Raw genomic sequence first — 17390 nt, forward strand, 5'->3', positions numbered from 1 at the left:
GGTGGCGTCGTGATGGGACTGGGTCAGCAATTTTATTGGCCGGACTTGGTCCAACCCAACAGCGTTTCGTTTGAAGCCGCCACGGGAAGGAACGCACCGGATTGTCGTGGATCAATGTGGGTAAGGAAATTAATTTCGCAAGCACTCTGTTAGAGGCGTCTTTAAAACGGTCCGAGGTAGAACGATTCTGGTGCGCTCTTCCGTGTCGGAAACGTCTGGTAATGTTCGGTAGGATTAATTAACCAAACGCTGTGATTTGTTTCGCCGTGCCGATTCGATCCATACTAACGATGATGTTTTGCTCGATCATGATGATGATGGGGTAGTTGACGTCACTAGACGCACCTCAGACGGGGAGTGGGTTTTTTTCTGATGCGGTTCAAAAGGGTGGATGACGAATTACCGAACCCAATACCGACCGTAAGGATGCCATTGACCGCACATCTTTAATCGACCGCAGCCGTGCATATCCGTGGTAGTAACGATCGGAGTGGATTAAAATATCCCTACGACTTCCGCTGACCTATGGATGGTGGACAAATTATTGTACGTCATTAAAGTAGGCTGGCATAAATGGTGATGAATCTCAAGGACTATAATCGTACATCGACTCGTACCGACTGACTAAATTGACTTTTTGTTTACAATAATTATGAAACAAAAGCCACGGTCACAGAGAATTTTCACTCAAAACCTTAAAACATTCCTCATTTTCGCGGTTTGTCCTTCAAAACGTGGCGGTCACGACACAATCCCCGCCATTTAGGCGTTGCATACCCGAGCGCCAACACTTTGAAACAATCGATTACACAATCTCTCACCCACCGTGGGCAATCCTGCCCGGTCTATAATAATACATCGAAAAATCTCCGTCTTCTCCACTTGCCCCACTCGGCCCGACACGCTCGGCATTTCCAACGCTCGATGACGATCTGCTAGAAGCGTGTTGATCCATATAAGCATACCCGATTAGATTGATTTAGGTTTTTTCGATTCCGATACGATCCGTGGTGACAGAGTGGAATGGAATCGAATTCATTTGCTCATTGTGTTTCACTCCTCGGCTAGTCGGCGTGGCATCGGATGCAAGGGCGTGAATCTGAACACCGAGCAGCATATCGCATCATTAATTAATATTTATACAGCGCCCGATTGGGTACCTACCGACCATCGGGCAAGGTTTTCTTTTTCTGTCGACCGCGGGGGCAAAGTGCACACGATTGCTACAACGGCTGAGCGTGTGTGCTGCGATCGAGTACGGAGGCCATCGCGTCAAGGTGCCCACACGCAAGGAAGTGGAGCCCATTTTCATCGAACACAGCGAACAGCATCTTCGGCATTTAAGTGATGGTAAACAGAGAGAATATTTAAATGCCGTTGCATTCATTTTCATAAAATTAGACACATTTAAATAGTAAATCCTTGAATAACTAACAACATGTTTCATTTGGTAGCTTCATGCTCCTGTTTTCAAAGCTTTTTATAAATCTTACAGTAAATAAGAAATCAACTTTACGCTGCAATTCTGCCGATCTGTAGAGCACCCATCGAACGATTTGTTAGTAAAGTGCTCAACCGTACAATTATTGCAGCAGCAATCAACGTAATGGAATCGGTCAACCAACTGTTACAATTGCAGTAATAAAATTTTGATATAGCTCATAACTACCGAGGAATAAAGCACCGCTTTATCGTGCAATTTTCCACATCGTTTATTGCAACATTGAACGAATAAAAATGTTTCTAGCATGAAACGAAAGATCTCTTATCTTTTCATGTCTTTAGCATATAATATAATATGTCGTGAATCATTCTATATGTGTTTTAATTATCATTTTCAACATGGGATTATGATAAAAAAAAACAACAGCTCCTGCTGCAGTCGGAAGCAGGAACAAAATCACCCACGAACGGCAACGAACGACCTTCGGCTTAGCTGTGAAGCCTTTTTTGCAACAACTTCAAGCGAGATGCGGAAATCAGCGGTTAATATCGCTCCAAAAGTCGTGCCAAACGGGTTCAATTTTTAGAACATCTTTCCATCATCATAACAGGAATAACCTGTTCTGTTCTGTACGGTGTGTGATGAACCCTCCTCATCTGTGGCGGAATTTTTGCTATAGCTTTCGAGTGGCCGCCGGATGAACAAGTGCAACGAACCCATACCGAGCTTATAGGAAGTGTAGTGTCTTCTTCCTTTATTTCATTTTAGGGTTGCTTATATTAAGCATGGTATTGAACTATCCCAATGCTGTGAACGAAATCGATGACATTAAGGCCATGAACGCGAAATTCATGGCATGCTGCTCTAGTTTGAATACTTGATATCACTTGAGAAGCCGCAAGACTCACTCGTGAGAATGAGCTGTATGAATGAGCACAACCATAAACTCACCTAAAAACAGGAAAATTACTTTACAGACAGGGTTGTTCGATATCATTCTATTGAAATGACCAGCCCACCGAAACCCGGCGACTAATAATTCGCTCTACTCTGGGGCTACTTCAAGGGTGCGATTTACTGCCTCTGGATCATCCGATCAACTTCAATTTGCTTGTTCTTTCGTGTGAATGTTTTAAATAACAAACATAAAACACAACCTCAAACTGTTTCATTTTTAAAGTGTTTTTATTTTTGAAATTGTTAAAATTGTTGTAATTGTTTTTTTTTGTAGTTTTTTTGTTGTTGTTCTTTCCTTGTTTGCTTGCTATCCTTGTTTACTTTCATTTTCCCTTCCAATTCTGTTCTTCCATTTCTTCTACTCTTCCGCCAGGACTATAGCTAGCGATCAAATCAAACAATCTATCCGTGTAGGTTTGAGTTTGCAAAGTGAATTCACAGTAGTGTAAGGAGTATTGCATAAATCGATAGCAATGATAAGTTCATTCAACGTGCCTTCGTATTTTCTTTGTCTCTCTCTTTTACTTCACAAACACGCTCGCGGCAGAAGTGCCGGAAGGTACAGAGTGCAGAAAGCTTGAGGGAAAATCGGAAGGGAGGGGGGGGGCTATTGGGGGACTTTTGCTTCTTAATATATTACAAACATGGCAAAATATGCGATCGCACACCCAGACGATCGAGAAACAAATAACCTTTTCCACAGGATTACACCACACGCTGAACGCTCGTGAACGTGGTGGCCATTTTGGGTTTGAAACAATCATTCTATGAGTGATTTGATGTTTTATTCTCGTGCCATGGAAAAGCAGGGAAGGATTCTTTTTTAAAGATACGTTAATAGTCGTGTCGTTTGTTCTTTGATGTATTTTCTTTACAAATTGTAGTGTTTGTTTTGCTTTGTCCAAACTTTCCAGGACCGTTCAACGTAACGTGGTAGAGGTTTTGTAATTGCACAAGTATTTTTTCCCCTCCGGAAATCTTTTTTCTTCCTAGTGCACCGAATTGTTTACACGGAACGGGGAAAGTTCAAGGATATGCTTTTCAGTCGTGCAGTTGCATATAAGAACCTTCGTGTTTATGTTTGCTTGTTTTTCTTGTTGTGGTCGTGACTGTTACGCCACATTTGATGTCATTCCAACAATGATCGTACCTGCCCATTCGGTTTGAAAGATGGTACGGATGTTAATGTTTGCTGCACATCACCAATTCGCTTATAATTTGATTTATTGCGTATTTCCGCCGACACATGCCGTGCTAGTGTATGATGTCTCAACAAATGTCGTGCTTTTTCTTGCCCCTGTTTTATATACACTCAATAGTTAAATGAAACATCGAACAAGTTTTATCCGTGCAATTAATGAGAATCAGAAGCCAAATGCATCCAGCATCATCACAAGAGAATATTTACGAGAGGTCAGTTTTCAACAGCTTGATCTTACATTTGATTGACTTGGATGCTTTACAAGTGCTATGTAAAAATAAGAGACAAATTAGTTATTAATTTTGCCAACATTCTTCTTTTCATGTGCTTTTCGTTTTCTCTCTCCCACTATCTGCAATACACAATGCAATGTAACGAAAATTCATTGAATTTTTGCCATTCTTAACTGTCGTTATTTATTCGCTTTCATCCATTTGATGTGTTTTTCACTTGGTGTTCTATCTGCATGTTGCATTTGACTATCATTTTTCCATCCTGTCTTTGCCTCTTTGTTGTGGGTGTTTGTTGTTCGCTATTGGTACATTTGATATAAAGTAATGTTTACTTTTCTTTTCTACATCTTCTCAGTTTTCCGTGCTTGTTTTGCTTTATCTTTATACGTTTCCAAATTTTTTAATTCATTGTTTCAAGTTTCTTTTCGTCACAGTTTTCCCATTCTTTGCTTGTTTCTTGTTAGTTTTCAGCAAAATATGGATAAACCCAACACTTTTTCATGTCAACCACCAGTTTTTGCGTCACTTCTGTGTTCTTTTTATGTTTCCCATTCATTAAACTTAATGCCAATATTAACACGCTTGTTGCTCAGAGGAGAAGATTCATTTGCACCCTTTGTGATGATGCGCTGCTTTGCCTGTTCTATCAAACTTCTGGGTTGGTACCGCGTACGAAATTAATCAACCTTAAGCAATATGCAAGGGCAAGGACTTGCCGTTCACTAGGCATTTTACTTGCTAGAGCGTAGTTTATTAGTGTTTAGAGTGTAGTGAAAACGGTTTAAAGCTATAGTTTTGCTTCGTACTATTTTTTATCGCGCTTTTTTTATTGTTGTTTTGTTAGTATGTATGCCTTTGTTTTTCTTGCTTTCTTGAAGAAAAAAGTGATAAACCACTCTATCTACATCGTTTTGAACAAGAACACGAGAACACTATTCCGTTCGCTAGGTAAATTGGGTGTGTCTAGCTGGACGTCTTCCAAACAACGCTTCGTATCGTGATAAAGTAAGACTGAACTCCGTATCAAACAAGTCACACACAGCGCAGAAAAACACAAAAGCTCACAACCAAAATGCTTCGACGGATTTCGTGATCGTTCCTAGTGCACGATTTCACCGAACCTCGTTTTGCTTCATCGCGATCTCATCTGGTTCCAACACAGCTTACCTTCGTGGCTGTCAAACCGTGTACTAGTCTTACTTTTTATTCGCACAAAACCAGCAGACCGATGTGGAAAAGGGAGCGAGGGTGGGAGGAGCGGGGAAGAGGAGCGAGGGAACACTATCAGACTTTTCTCAAAATTCTCTCCGGTGATTGCTGCGCTCGATAGACGGGGAACGTGCTAACACGGGTGTCAGGACTACGGCAGCAACAGGGCGTCGTTATGTTTTAAGCGTAAACATGCAAAATGGTTGCACAAAAAAGAAACGCGTAGTGCGCGAAGCGTTTTACCCTCCCCATTACGGAACGGTAGCTGTTTCGCGTCCTGATGTGTGCTAGGAAGTAGTTACCTTTATCAAACGTTATCAACACGATCCTGTTCTGCCTTACTCGTCTAACTGTCTCCTTCCCAGGGAATAGATAAAGAGAAAGAGGGAAAGAGAGAGAGAGAGACAGAGCTTTGCGAAACACACTACCGATTCATGAACAATATTGGTTAAGGAGATTTCCTTTTTTTATTTTCAACTTGTCGCAAAACTTGTTTGCTTACTTTCACTCATTCGTCATTCAGTGTTTTATTATACCGTGCGACACAACACGCGGTCACTAAGCTTGATTTGTCACAGGAGATGCTATGTTTTTTTTTGTGTTTATTTCGTTTTGTTTTGTTTTGCTTTATTTACTCTTTTTTATTGGTGTTTTTTACTTAACAATTAATTCTCTTCTGCTTATGCGCGTGTCTAGTGCAATCGGTTTTTCGCAAAACAACATTACTGTTTCTTTTTTGTTTTGCGTTGAGAACTTGTCAAATCTAGTAATTGTTATCATTCGCATAGGTGTGGTTGTGTGTGTGTGTGGGAAATGATTTATATATTTATTTATAGCATTTTCTTCCTCTTGCGTTGCTTTTCTAAGTTCCTCTTCTTTTGTTTTTACTTCTCTCGCTCTCTTTTTTTACTTAACTTGCCACGCACCTGAGCTGTGGCTTTTGTTTAAAAATATTTTAAAGCTTGCTTGTTATTTTTAATCATGTGTTTTTGTAGTGTTTATTCAAATATTATTTTTCGCTCTTCCCTACTCTCTTGCCCAGCCATATCGTTACCTTTACGTTGCTGTGTTGTAATAGTTGTATGTGGTGTGTTTTGTTGCTTAACTGTTACCTTTACATATCTCACTTTTATTTTCTATTGTTTTTTGTGTAGAACTTTTGTTCTATTTTTGTTTTTAGTTCTCTTTTTTCCTCTTTCCCAATTCATTTTCTTCGTTCTTAGTACCATTTCGTTCGATTAGGAGCGGTAATTGCTAGGTTTTTGTTCAGTGTATGTGTGATGTTTAGGTTTAAGTTCATCAAGTTCATCTTAGATTGATAAGTATGTGCGTTACGGAAATAAACTAGCTTCAAACAGGGAAAATTTGCTCCTAATCTTGCTGTAAGTGACGTGCACTGACTGGATATCGTATTTGTTCTAACACATTTCTCCCATCTACATTCCCTGGATTGGTAGCTTCCTATCGACAATGAACGATTTGCGCAGAGGAACCAGAGGGTGGTAACCGTGAGAGAGGGTGTGCTGTGTCAACTATGTGTATGTGCCTTAGAAAACTGTCCCTACCAGACCACCAAAAAACCCTTGAAGCAAACTATCGTCCCCATTTTCTTTCACTTCCAACATAGAACAGATTATGCAAGAGAGAAAGAGAGCGAGATAGAGATAAAGAGTGAAAGAGAATGTGTGTGTGTGTCAGTGAAAAGTAAAGTAGGTCAACGCGAAATTTAAAGGTAGTTTGTTTTGCTTGTCTTCAAAGCGATCATCCAATTCATACAAAATGGGAGCTCGAAACGGGAGAAAGAACCCTCTAGGACTCATAGGTCTCCTAAAACCTATACCTACGTGCGCAGAAAAGCTACCGATCACCACGATTTGCATAGTCACGCATAGTCACGGGAAATAGTTGGAATGAAAGAACACGTTCTTGGGTAGATTGTTTTTGTCTTGTGGATTCACCCATTTATTCACCCTTACCATCTCTCCCTTATTGATCGTTGCGAGAATTTAGCTTAGCAAAAGTATTATTACTACGGTCGAAGTAGACTGTGATTGCTTATGGCACCTTGCTAACGCTCTAGTTGCAGAGTGTAAGAGAGATTGAGATGTAAATAGAAAGGAAGGGAGAAGGGAAGGGAGCGGGAGAGGGGAAGGGAGGGAGAGTACACGGTTAGTGTCAATTTACCTCTGATCACTACGGTTCTACGGTAGCATAAGATAACTAGCTTTGCTGTATAAAAATAGAGTTATAAACGTAGCCGTCCCAGTGTCTCTGTCCTCAACGAGATTTAGTAACGCTTGCCCCCATAAGTAACGAGGGCACAGGGCATTTATTCTATGTGTCGGTGTGTGAAGTATGGCTGTGAAGTATATCGTTCTGTGTATTATATTATAAGAAGACAGAAGAAATCGAATATCACTAGAAACTTCTCTATGCTTGCTTGTTTTGTATCAATTGGTTTGAATCGCAGCATTCGGTTTGGGAGTTAGCATTTAAGATTGATTTGATTTGTTACTGCTTTCATTCACGCTCATTCACTAAAGGAGGAAGTTTTCGCTCTACCATAGAAGTGGGTAAATTTCGTTTTGTTTTTCTTTTGCTTCCATTTTCACATCATCCCGCTTCCATTCCATTGTCACTACAGTTTTGAGGCCTAGCTAGATAAATTCATTAATAGATCACTCTAGAGTTGCACCATCTTGGATAATGTGCATGGTTGCGCGTGAGAAAGGTGTTTGTGTTTAATACTTTTCGTATCCTTCACAGTCGTCAGACTCTGAACTCTCCATGAGCCTGATGAAGGAAGAGAGAGAGAGAGAAAGAGAGAGGTTTAAGTGTTTCTAAGTGCCTTGTAACAGGTTGAACGTTGTAAAATGGGTGTAAGAAAAAGGGTGGTGCAGTGTTGGGAAAAGAAGGTTGTGAACCGCCAGATTCTTCCCTCTGAACCACACAACCGTTGTAACCGTTTTCCACCAGCTGTATCACACCTTCATGTATGTTGTTGCACACAGCTTCCTTTCCACACTCGCTTAAAGCCGTTTCCGTTTCGAGTTTACTTGACTAAATAGTAGCTGAGAAATTGCATTGCGTTTCTGCGGTTGGAATTGTGTGAACTATGGCTATGTACTGTGATTGTGGGATCCTGAAATTTTCCCATTGGACGTATTTAGTTGTTGGTAATTTTCCGATTTGTTCCGAAAAGTTTGCATCACCATGCTCTGACCCGCTGACTGGGCCAAACTTTCGATTTTCCCTGATATGATACACACTTCGCCAGTTGCCACTATACGTGAAAAAAGCAATCGTACGCTAATGAAGGTGCAACCGAAACCGACACAAAACCAAACGAAAGAACGATAAACATTGTTATCAGCTGTGCTGAAGTAACCTTTACCGGTACGATCAAGCGTCGGCTTTTTTGCAACGTCTCGATGCTGCAACACCTCCCCCAGCAGAGCCACCATGGTCAGGTGAATCGATGGAGAGAAAAAAAAACCGCTTACTTCACAGTTTGGCAAAACTTTAAACCAACTCCATCTTCCTACCGTTTTTGGGCGCGCGTTACGATGCGTGGAAATTATGCACCAGCAGCGTCTCATCTGTCACGCATCGGCGGAACTGTCCGTTGCGTAAATGTAACGCCCAATTAGCAGGAAGGATTTCCCCGATTTTCCGACCTGACTTTGAACCATTTCTTTCCGCGTTCAACATTGTTGCTGCCATTCAAAAGTGAAAATACGGCAACGGCCAAGCACGTGTGACCTCCGTTGGGCAGGCGAAGCGTAGCGCCTTTCCTTGTCGCGCGGGTGTTTTGATATGTTGCGACGGTATGTTGCGGTGCAGCTGCCGGAACTGTTCAAGCCTTCCTGATTGCTTAGAAGGACAGGGCATTCTCTTGCTGGGGTTTTGCCGTAAAATGGAATTCAATAAGGAAAATTTGAAAAACTAACTTACTGAAACGAGACCGAACTTCCTTATCCAACTAGGAAAAAACCGTAAAAAGAGCACAACTTCACTGTAATGCGTGTTTGGTTTAAAGCTGTACACCGTACGATAGTTACTGCTGTGTATCTAACAGATTCCATAAACGCAAAGCCTCCGAAAAGACATAACCGAAGAGCAACAAATGATACACAATACAAGAAAAATTGCTTTCACGCTTCTGTTTAACACATTGTTTCGCTCGTTCTAAGTAAACTCCTTCTCTTCTATGTTTTCTAAGCAATTTCTTAAACATTACATCCTTCCCATGTCTCGTTTTGTTTTTCATTAACTCATGTTTCCTTTTGTGCAGTGTGAATGCGAAAAAACTCCAACCAAACACTCGTTTACCACGCTGTCTTTAAACTCTTCAAACCGGAACTATTTCGGAACGACATTCAATTCCGTATTGTTGTAATGTGGTACTCTTTTTTGTTTCCTGTTCCATCTGTTGTTTTGCTTTGTTACCTGTCTTATACTAGCGCTATCCTATTTGTGTGTTTTTATATATGTGTTTGCGGGTTTTAAACTTTAATTCTTTGTTTTTTTGCTCTCCTTACATGATTTAATGCGTAAAGATTGATGTTAGTTTTAGATTTAGTACGTTCTGCTGTGTGTATGAAGAGTTTTTTTTTGTTTTGCTTTTGTTTTTCGTAATGCTATTCTACTTTCCTATCGCAAGAAGAATGTAAAGAATGCTTAAACCGTACCTATCATTTGTCATCTATCAATTTTCTAGTGTTGTCGTTTTTTTGTTGTTGTTGTGTTTGTTTTCTTTCTTATGCAAATGGAGAAAAATTTTAAACTGGAACTCGTCGTTAACTCCTTGCGTCTCTGCTGCTTAAACCGGTAAGGTAAGTAGGTATGTAACTATGCATGATTTGTTTATGTAATGTATGCATATATATAATGTATGTATATGTATATATATAGCTCTCATCGCATTTCTGTCAAATATATATGTTTTTTTTTTCGTTTTAAGTATATACACTGGTGTACGAATGTGCTGCAAACGATCGATTTCACCCCAGCCCCGCTGTAGCAGATTAGCTTTAGTTAATGTATATAATCGATACCGTTAGAGTTATTAATCGATCCGCGATCGGGAAAATCGAATACGCGCGCTTGATAGTGCAAAATGGCAAGTAGCTGAGAGTGTAAATTGTTTCAAGTTTCAAAATTTTGTCACATTTCTTTGTTGTTGTCCATGGCTTTTTATCTTCCTCATTGTTTTTTTTTTAATTTTATTTCTTATATGAAGCCTTTTTGCCTGGTTTAGTTTTTGCCAGCCGAAAGAGAACACTGGTACGAAACGGATCGGTACTTGCCTTTCTTATCTCACAATGCACCTCCGTCTTTCTTTTGTCTCCTTCGTATCCTTGTTATTCAGGTATTAGACTTCGTTTTACTTTTGCGTGTAATGTACTACACTTTTGCTTTGATTTGATTTAGATCCACCTGACCCGTGACGTATCTGCTTACCAGATTGTAGATAGATTTGTAATTTTACTGCTTGAAAGTCATAAGATGGACGCACACAGTGTCAACCCATTCGAGCGACGAGTAAACAACGGCAGCTGGGCAGCTGCATTTCCCTACCGGCTAGTGCCTCACAGATTTTTAACAGGTTTTGTTGTGTCTAATCGCTTGAAAGGGATGGTTGCGAATGGGGCGCGATTCATACTTCACGTTTTCTGCCTTTACGTTTATCAGTTTCGAAACGTTGTAAAAAAGAGATAAATAGTTAGCTTGTATATATGTATATGTCACTTTTATGTATATGTCTATATAGGTAGCATTGATCGCTTTCGTTTCTTCCTCCTTTCTCGTTATCGTCCGCATCCTCGCCATTGCTCTGTTCCTCACGCTACAAACTGTTTAATTCGCAATTTTTTACACAAATATACACACGCACACACGCACGCACTCGCTAAATGGTAGTGTAACCATCCACCCTTTTGCTAGAGCTGTTTTGTTCGAGTTGTGAATGATGTTAGCTTTAGGTATAGCATCTAGTTCAATTTAACAAAAGTTAACAATTAAATAGAAAATCACTGTTTGACGGTACCCATATATTCCACGCCTGATCAACCTGTGTATGTACAAAACGCTTTCCCAGCGCGACTGTGAAATGGTGCCGGGAATATGCTTAGAGCTAAAGTCAGCAAACTTGCACTGTGTATGTGTGTAGGTGTGGTTTTGATCGCAAGACTATAAATAGATGTTTCTATTTTCCCATCCCTCGATAATCACTACGTGGTGTCTAGTGTAAAAAAGTTTCATCAGTTAAATAAAACAAGAACCGTAACAACTGCTTCTAGCCTGTACATCGACATACCTCCAACTATCCCCATTGCGAAGGATTCTTTCGACCGATGAACTTTATCATCTATTTTCTTCACCACCATAGACCAACGATGCACACGACGGTGTGTGTCGTTTGTCTGCATTGTCTATATATAAATAATCGTTTCTACACTACTTTGTACCGTATCCTCGGTAGCCATTTTGCCATTTTCATTTCATCATTGAAAATAAGTCTGCTCTGCCTTGCACGCCTTCCCAGTACATTGGCAACACTCGCACTCGGGACACGCACTTGCGCTCCACAACTAACAATACTCGAGAGAGAGACGAGCACGTGTTTGTTTAAAAAGAGTTGGAAATCACATTTGTATCAGCATTTCTTCGTCCTTTGACGTTTTGCTAGTGTAGTATTACTTTTCTTCTTGCGGTTTCCATCCTGCTCTCCACTTGTAACACGCGCTCGAGAACATTATTTAACTAGAATTTTCTACTAAAATTTCAGGTATCAGATTAAACGCTCCCATTAACACCAGTTTGCTTTTTTATATATTTTACATTATTTGCTTTGTTTGATAACTTTTTTTTTAACCACCAACTGCACTTTTTAACGGCGGTAGTCCTAACATCTCTCAACGCATTGCTAGCGCCACCTAGCGCAATGTTGCTGAAACATTTCAGTCGAGCGTTACCCGGTGTGAAATATTTCACACGCGCGCGATGCAAACGAAACGCTACGTAACGCAATGCTGGGACGGCTGTTAATTTTTGTTCTTGTATGTTCTATTAACTTTAAAAACATAACAACGAAGCATTCGTTTGACGTGCTACGGTAAAGAAAGTAACAGAACAAATTACGATTTGCTACACGAGTAAAGGCTACGTGAACGCAAATATTTCCCTAAAGGTCAAACAAATACCGAATGCTAATAGCTAATGTAAGTAACGTCTACTTGATGTGATGCATTTTGGCGATGCCTTATGCGCATTGGAGTTTGATGACGCCAAGCGCGGCCAGTCATCTATTCGAGTAACGCCAACCGTATGTTTGCAACCTGCTTCAGTTCACTTTGGAGCGTTGGTAGGCTGTGCCTCGGGGTGTTCGTGACACTGCAAGCTTTGGAGGTACTCCACCCTGCGTAGGTGGACCAGCCTCTCTTTTTCGGCTCGTTCTCTCTGTAGCCTGTTAACGGTGAGGGATGATATAAAAGAAATAGTACCGTAAGTCACACACGAATCAGCAGTTTCATCAAATAAGGTTTAGAATATAGAAAGAAAATATAATAAAGGTTCAATAAAATATATTCATTTGGCTAAGAACAAAAGGACTCTACAGTAAAAATTTGACTAGATAGTGGAAAACAGTAACTGTAGGATGAATATCTCACCAAGTTAGTCATTTGCTCATCCCATGTACTGATGGTAAGCGTATGGATTAATGAATCATGCATTAGTTTGAGTACTTCCGCAACTCCTTCATTATCAATGCAATCCACCTTCGTGCAATACTTACTTATTTTTCGATTGTCTCATAAACTGCTGTATCTTTCTAGCGGCCTGATTTTGTGTTCGTTGCGAATAGGTTCGTCTGCGAAATAGTGAGTGAGAGATCCCATGAGTACATCCCAACATTACCCAGTCCAACCACCAAACTCACTTTAAGGGACCCGACGGACTTGGTTCCTTCGAGATGGAACCTCCCGGTTGATTGTTCTGCTGTTGCTGCTGAGGCGATTGTTGCTGCTTCTGCTCGTTGCGGAAGTTTTGGTAGTACGTTTCGAGACACTGTGCGGATGCCTTGTCTTCCTCGCTGCTCGTCACCGGCTGCTGCTGCTGCTGGGAGGTTTGGGATTTTTTGAACCGCTTGTTCTCACAGTACGACCGGTAACCGTTCTGGATGACGAGGGCGGCCTGCGTCATCTGCCGGTAGTACGCGTACTGCTTGTACCGCCGATAGTAGTTCTGTATCACAACGGCCGCCGTACGCTCCTTGTCCTGTTCCTCCATGCGGCTTTTCCGCCCTTTGTAGGACCGGTACGCCTTCTGGATGCATTTTGCCGCCTCGTAAAGTTCACGCTGCTCACGATCTATGGACGTAGTAATTGAGAAACTCCTATTAGAATTTAGGACTGTATGGTTGTTTCTCTAATGACGTACCATTTAGCTTCAGGTTGGAGAAATCGGCTTCAAACGGTCGCACAGTACTGTTCGAGGACTGTAGAAATTCGGTAAAGTCTTGCGTAGTTGGAGGTGGACTCGGTGACCCAACCGGATGATCTTGCGGTATGGAATAACTGGCAGGCGACTGAAGCGGACCAGAAGATGCTGGACTGAGGCTAGAGCAGGGTGTACCGACGTCATGATAACTGCCACATGAAACACAAGCCTCTGATCAGTACGGACCCTTACATACAATGCATTCGAACCTGCTCATCTTACCGGTAGTTATGGTCGCTGAACTCAAAATTAAACTCCTGATCAAACTGTGACGAAGGAAGCGAATCGAGCAACGGCTCCATGAAGGTATCATTCAATATACCCATTCCGGATGTATCCTCGTTCAAAGAATCTGGCAACGGACTGCCAAGGTACATAGTTTCTTCGGATTCGTTCTGTAAAAACCATCATCATTCTAAGAACATTCCTTCCACACAGTACTGCTCCATGCAGCTTACTTACCTTAATACGCTCTGGCATGGCGGCGATGATCTGCTCGGCTAGTGTAAGTACCTTCGCATCGGAATCCCCTGCGAATGATGGAAAGGCAAAATATGGTCCAATTATCACACAGATCTCTCGAAACGAAGCAATTATCTATTCAATAATATCTAACATCACATCACAACACATACGGTAACATTCCACTACGAAGCACAAGCAAAAGCGACGTAATGAAGTGAAAGAAAAGACATCATCGTGCTAATACTCACCTGTTTGTATAAAATAAAACAAAAACAGTACTTTAAGTTGCATAAATACCTTCATCGTGAGTATTGTGTTGTGTTTGCTTAAGAATTGCTGTTTAAATATTCGTTTTAAAATGAATATTATGGAAGATCGATTCATTGGATTGTTTATAACAACAAAATGTGTTTGGTTTACAATAATTCCCAATTGATTTCCTTTAAATCGGTTTCTAGTGTAATTAACAAATGAAATTTGTGTCAACATATGTACAATGAAAACCAAACTGTAAATAAAGGAAACGTATCATCAAATTGAAGAAACTTAAGTAACATAGGAAAGTAATTGTAATTTGCAGTAGTAAGAATATTTGATTCATGTCATCTGTCCATAGAGAACACTAGAAGTTACACAATAAACCTAGAAAATTTTACAAAACATCAAGAACGTAACTGAATGGCACAAACCAGATTTCTAAAACACAAGAAAATACGTTTAAAAGAAAAAAGAAAATACATCTAACACACACGCGCGCACACTGAGAGGGGTAAAAAAATAGAACAGGAGACAGAGAGTGTGATACTAAAACTAAAACATAAACAAAATCTAAAACATTACACCCAGTGGTACAAGAGGGAACAGATGGAATACTAAACACAACAAACAAACAAACAAACAAACAAACAAACGAATAAATAACATAACCGCTAAACCGACAGAACGACGACAGTGAACTGACCTACGGCGTTCGTCACGGCACCGGCACCATTCCCACTGGCCCCCTGACCCATATCCATACTATCGGGAAGCTGATGGTGCGGCAGGTGACAGTCATCCTCCTGCAGTGAGTCAGCGTCCTCGCACATTGGGCTGCTTTCCGTGGCCGATACCTCACCTGCACGAACGGGGCCAGTTGTGCGCATACAGGTCGCAGATATCGGATAAAGGGGTAACGTTCAGTTTTGCGAAACCGGGTGGTGGTCGCGTGAAGAATTGCAAATGAAAACGGAAGAAAAAAGAAAAAAAAACGGTTGCAAAGAAAACAACACAACGATAAAATGAACAATTCGTCAGAGCATAAATCGTACAAGACAAGAATTTAGACAAATCGAGCAGCTGCACTTAAAGGACGAAAGCGTACAAACGATAGACAGACAACGGTCGGATGTGTTGTCTTTTTTTGCTTCGTTCTCGCTATGCAGGTTACCATGTCTGGGCTGTTTGCAATCTGCAACAAAAGGCCACTATCGAGGAGGATGCTACTAGCGAATGAGAGCAACGGGTAAATAGAAACTGAAGCAAATCAAATGATATGACATTCTCGAACAGCAAAAACAAAAAAGCTTCAACATATCCAAACGAAATTGGCTACTACAATCAATTGCTACCACAAAAAGAAGAGCTTATGTTGGTACTGAAAACAAATAAGCTTTACTGAGGTGGAAGATCACACCATTGCGGTGATACAGTTCTAGTGAATGAAGAAGCAAATTTGAGAACGATCAAAACTCTGGAAAAAAGTGTACAAAATAGCAATGCAACGAAGCCAATCCTATACTAACTAGTGATGTGTTTTGATATGTAGTATAATCGAGTATCTAGATTTAAGACTGTTTTGTTAGCTTATCATTAAATATTGTAACGGAGTTATAATAATGCGGAGTTTAAGAAAAATGCACAGCACCAAAAATGCTTCAAATAGCATCAAACGATGCGCACACTAAACTCAGAGTGATCATTCTGATCGCGGTACCCCCCTCATGGTATATTGGAGAGTTATAAACTCTTATAATAAGTTCCCAAAGTATGATGATTGTCGACACAAATTGTTACTTACACAGTGCAAAGTCCATTTTGCGCAATGGTGACAACAGCGACACATTGCTCGACACCTGCGACGGTGACTCGGTAGTGCGTTCGCTTAGCGACAGCGAGAAGCTGTCCGTATCTCGATCACCGCCAGCAGTGCTGGAAGGTGTACCGGGTTGAATTTTGCCACTCGGCTGTCCACCGCCCGATGCCAGCGGTAGTGACATGCTCCGATCCATGCGGTTTGTGCGCTGCGCATCGCGGAACGTTTTGCCCGTCCGGCTAAGCCCGCCGGAGCGGTTGTCCATATTGATGCCACTGTCGATCGAGGAGCGTTTGGAAAGCCGCGCACCCGGAGGACTTTGACTGAGAACGGTATGGGAAGGATGAAAATAAAGTGAGCTAAGTGACGCTAAAAGTATTTGTAAATTGAGCGATAACAAACCTCGAATAGACGGCACCGGGACGTAAGAACACACCATCGTGGCTACGATTGCTGTCCGAGTTCGGTGACAGCGCATTGGACAGCATCGGATTGGAGTTGGTATTCTCCAGCCCATAGTGCAACCCTCCCGACTGGGAACCCGTTGACGAGCAGGAACCCTTCATCTCGCTGTACGGCGACAAGGCGGTCGGCGAGAGGGATGGATTAAAGGCCGCCACCAGACCGAAGTTGTCGTTACTACAGCTGTCACTATTCGCACCATGTAAGCCCTCGCCGTAGCTGAAGATTTGATTCAGGTTCAGGAAGTTGTGCATCGTGCCGGATACATCGTTCGCCAGCGAATGCATATCGCCCCCGGCATTGGCGTGCAGGTTGTTATTACCGTCCGTCGGCTTGCAGTCCGCACCGGTACTGCTGCTATTGCTGGCGGAACTGCTGTTGCTACTGTTACTACTGCTACTATTGCTTTCGTTCAGATTGCTAAGAAGATCGGTACCGGAAAATCGACCGGTCGTCGAGCCGGTTGTACCAGCGGCATCCGGTCCGGCGGATGTCTGCGCGGGTGAGACCGCCGGTGACGAGGCGCTGGAAGAGTGGTTCGAGCAGCTGGTTGGCAATGTGTTTGGCGAAGCGGAGGAAGCGGAAATCGTGCTGGAAGAAGCCGTCGTGGACGACGAGATGGAGGCAAGCGTCGGAATGGAAGCACTCGTTGGTGTGCGCTGCTGGATGTGGAGTCGCTCCTTTTCCTGCCGTTCGAGTTCCCGCGCTAGCTCACCGTGGCCGTAGTCACGGGCCACCTCGACCGGGCTCTTCTGCGCGTGGTTGCGTACGTTCAGCGCGTTCTGGTTCCACTTGTACAGTATGATGGCCGTCTCGGTATGTCCCCGGGCGCAGGCCAGTGTC

The 17390-nt window shown here is 41.9% G+C and overlaps 1 protein-coding gene across 1 annotated transcript in view; it reads right to left on the reverse strand.

The window, feature by feature from the left end:
• Positions 1-5594: 5594 nt before the first annotated feature.
• LOC128303064 (uncharacterized) overlaps positions 5595-17390 on the reverse strand; it is a 123580-nt gene continuing 111784 nt past the window's right edge. Inside the window, exons 10-19 of the mRNA XM_053039918.1 lie at positions 16488-17389; positions 16071-16408; positions 14973-15128; positions 14009-14076; positions 13769-13941; positions 13487-13695; positions 12987-13416; positions 12843-12917; positions 12718-12745; positions 5595-12512 (exon numbers count right to left, since the gene is read on the reverse strand). Coding sequence (XP_052895878.1) covers positions 12390-12512; positions 12718-12745; positions 12843-12917; positions 12987-13416; positions 13487-13695; positions 13769-13941; positions 14009-14076; positions 14973-15128; positions 16071-16408; positions 16488-17389 — 2502 coding nt within the window. The 3' untranslated portion in view covers positions 5595-12389. The remainder of the gene's footprint in view (positions 12513-12717; positions 12746-12842; positions 12918-12986; positions 13417-13486; positions 13696-13768; positions 13942-14008; positions 14077-14972; positions 15129-16070; positions 16409-16487; position 17390) is intronic.

Source organism: Anopheles moucheti, chromosome 3, assembly GCF_943734755.1.
Source record: "Anopheles moucheti chromosome 3, idAnoMoucSN_F20_07, whole genome shotgun sequence".
Lineage (NCBI taxonomy): Eukaryota > Metazoa > Arthropoda > Insecta > Diptera > Culicidae > Anopheles > Anopheles moucheti.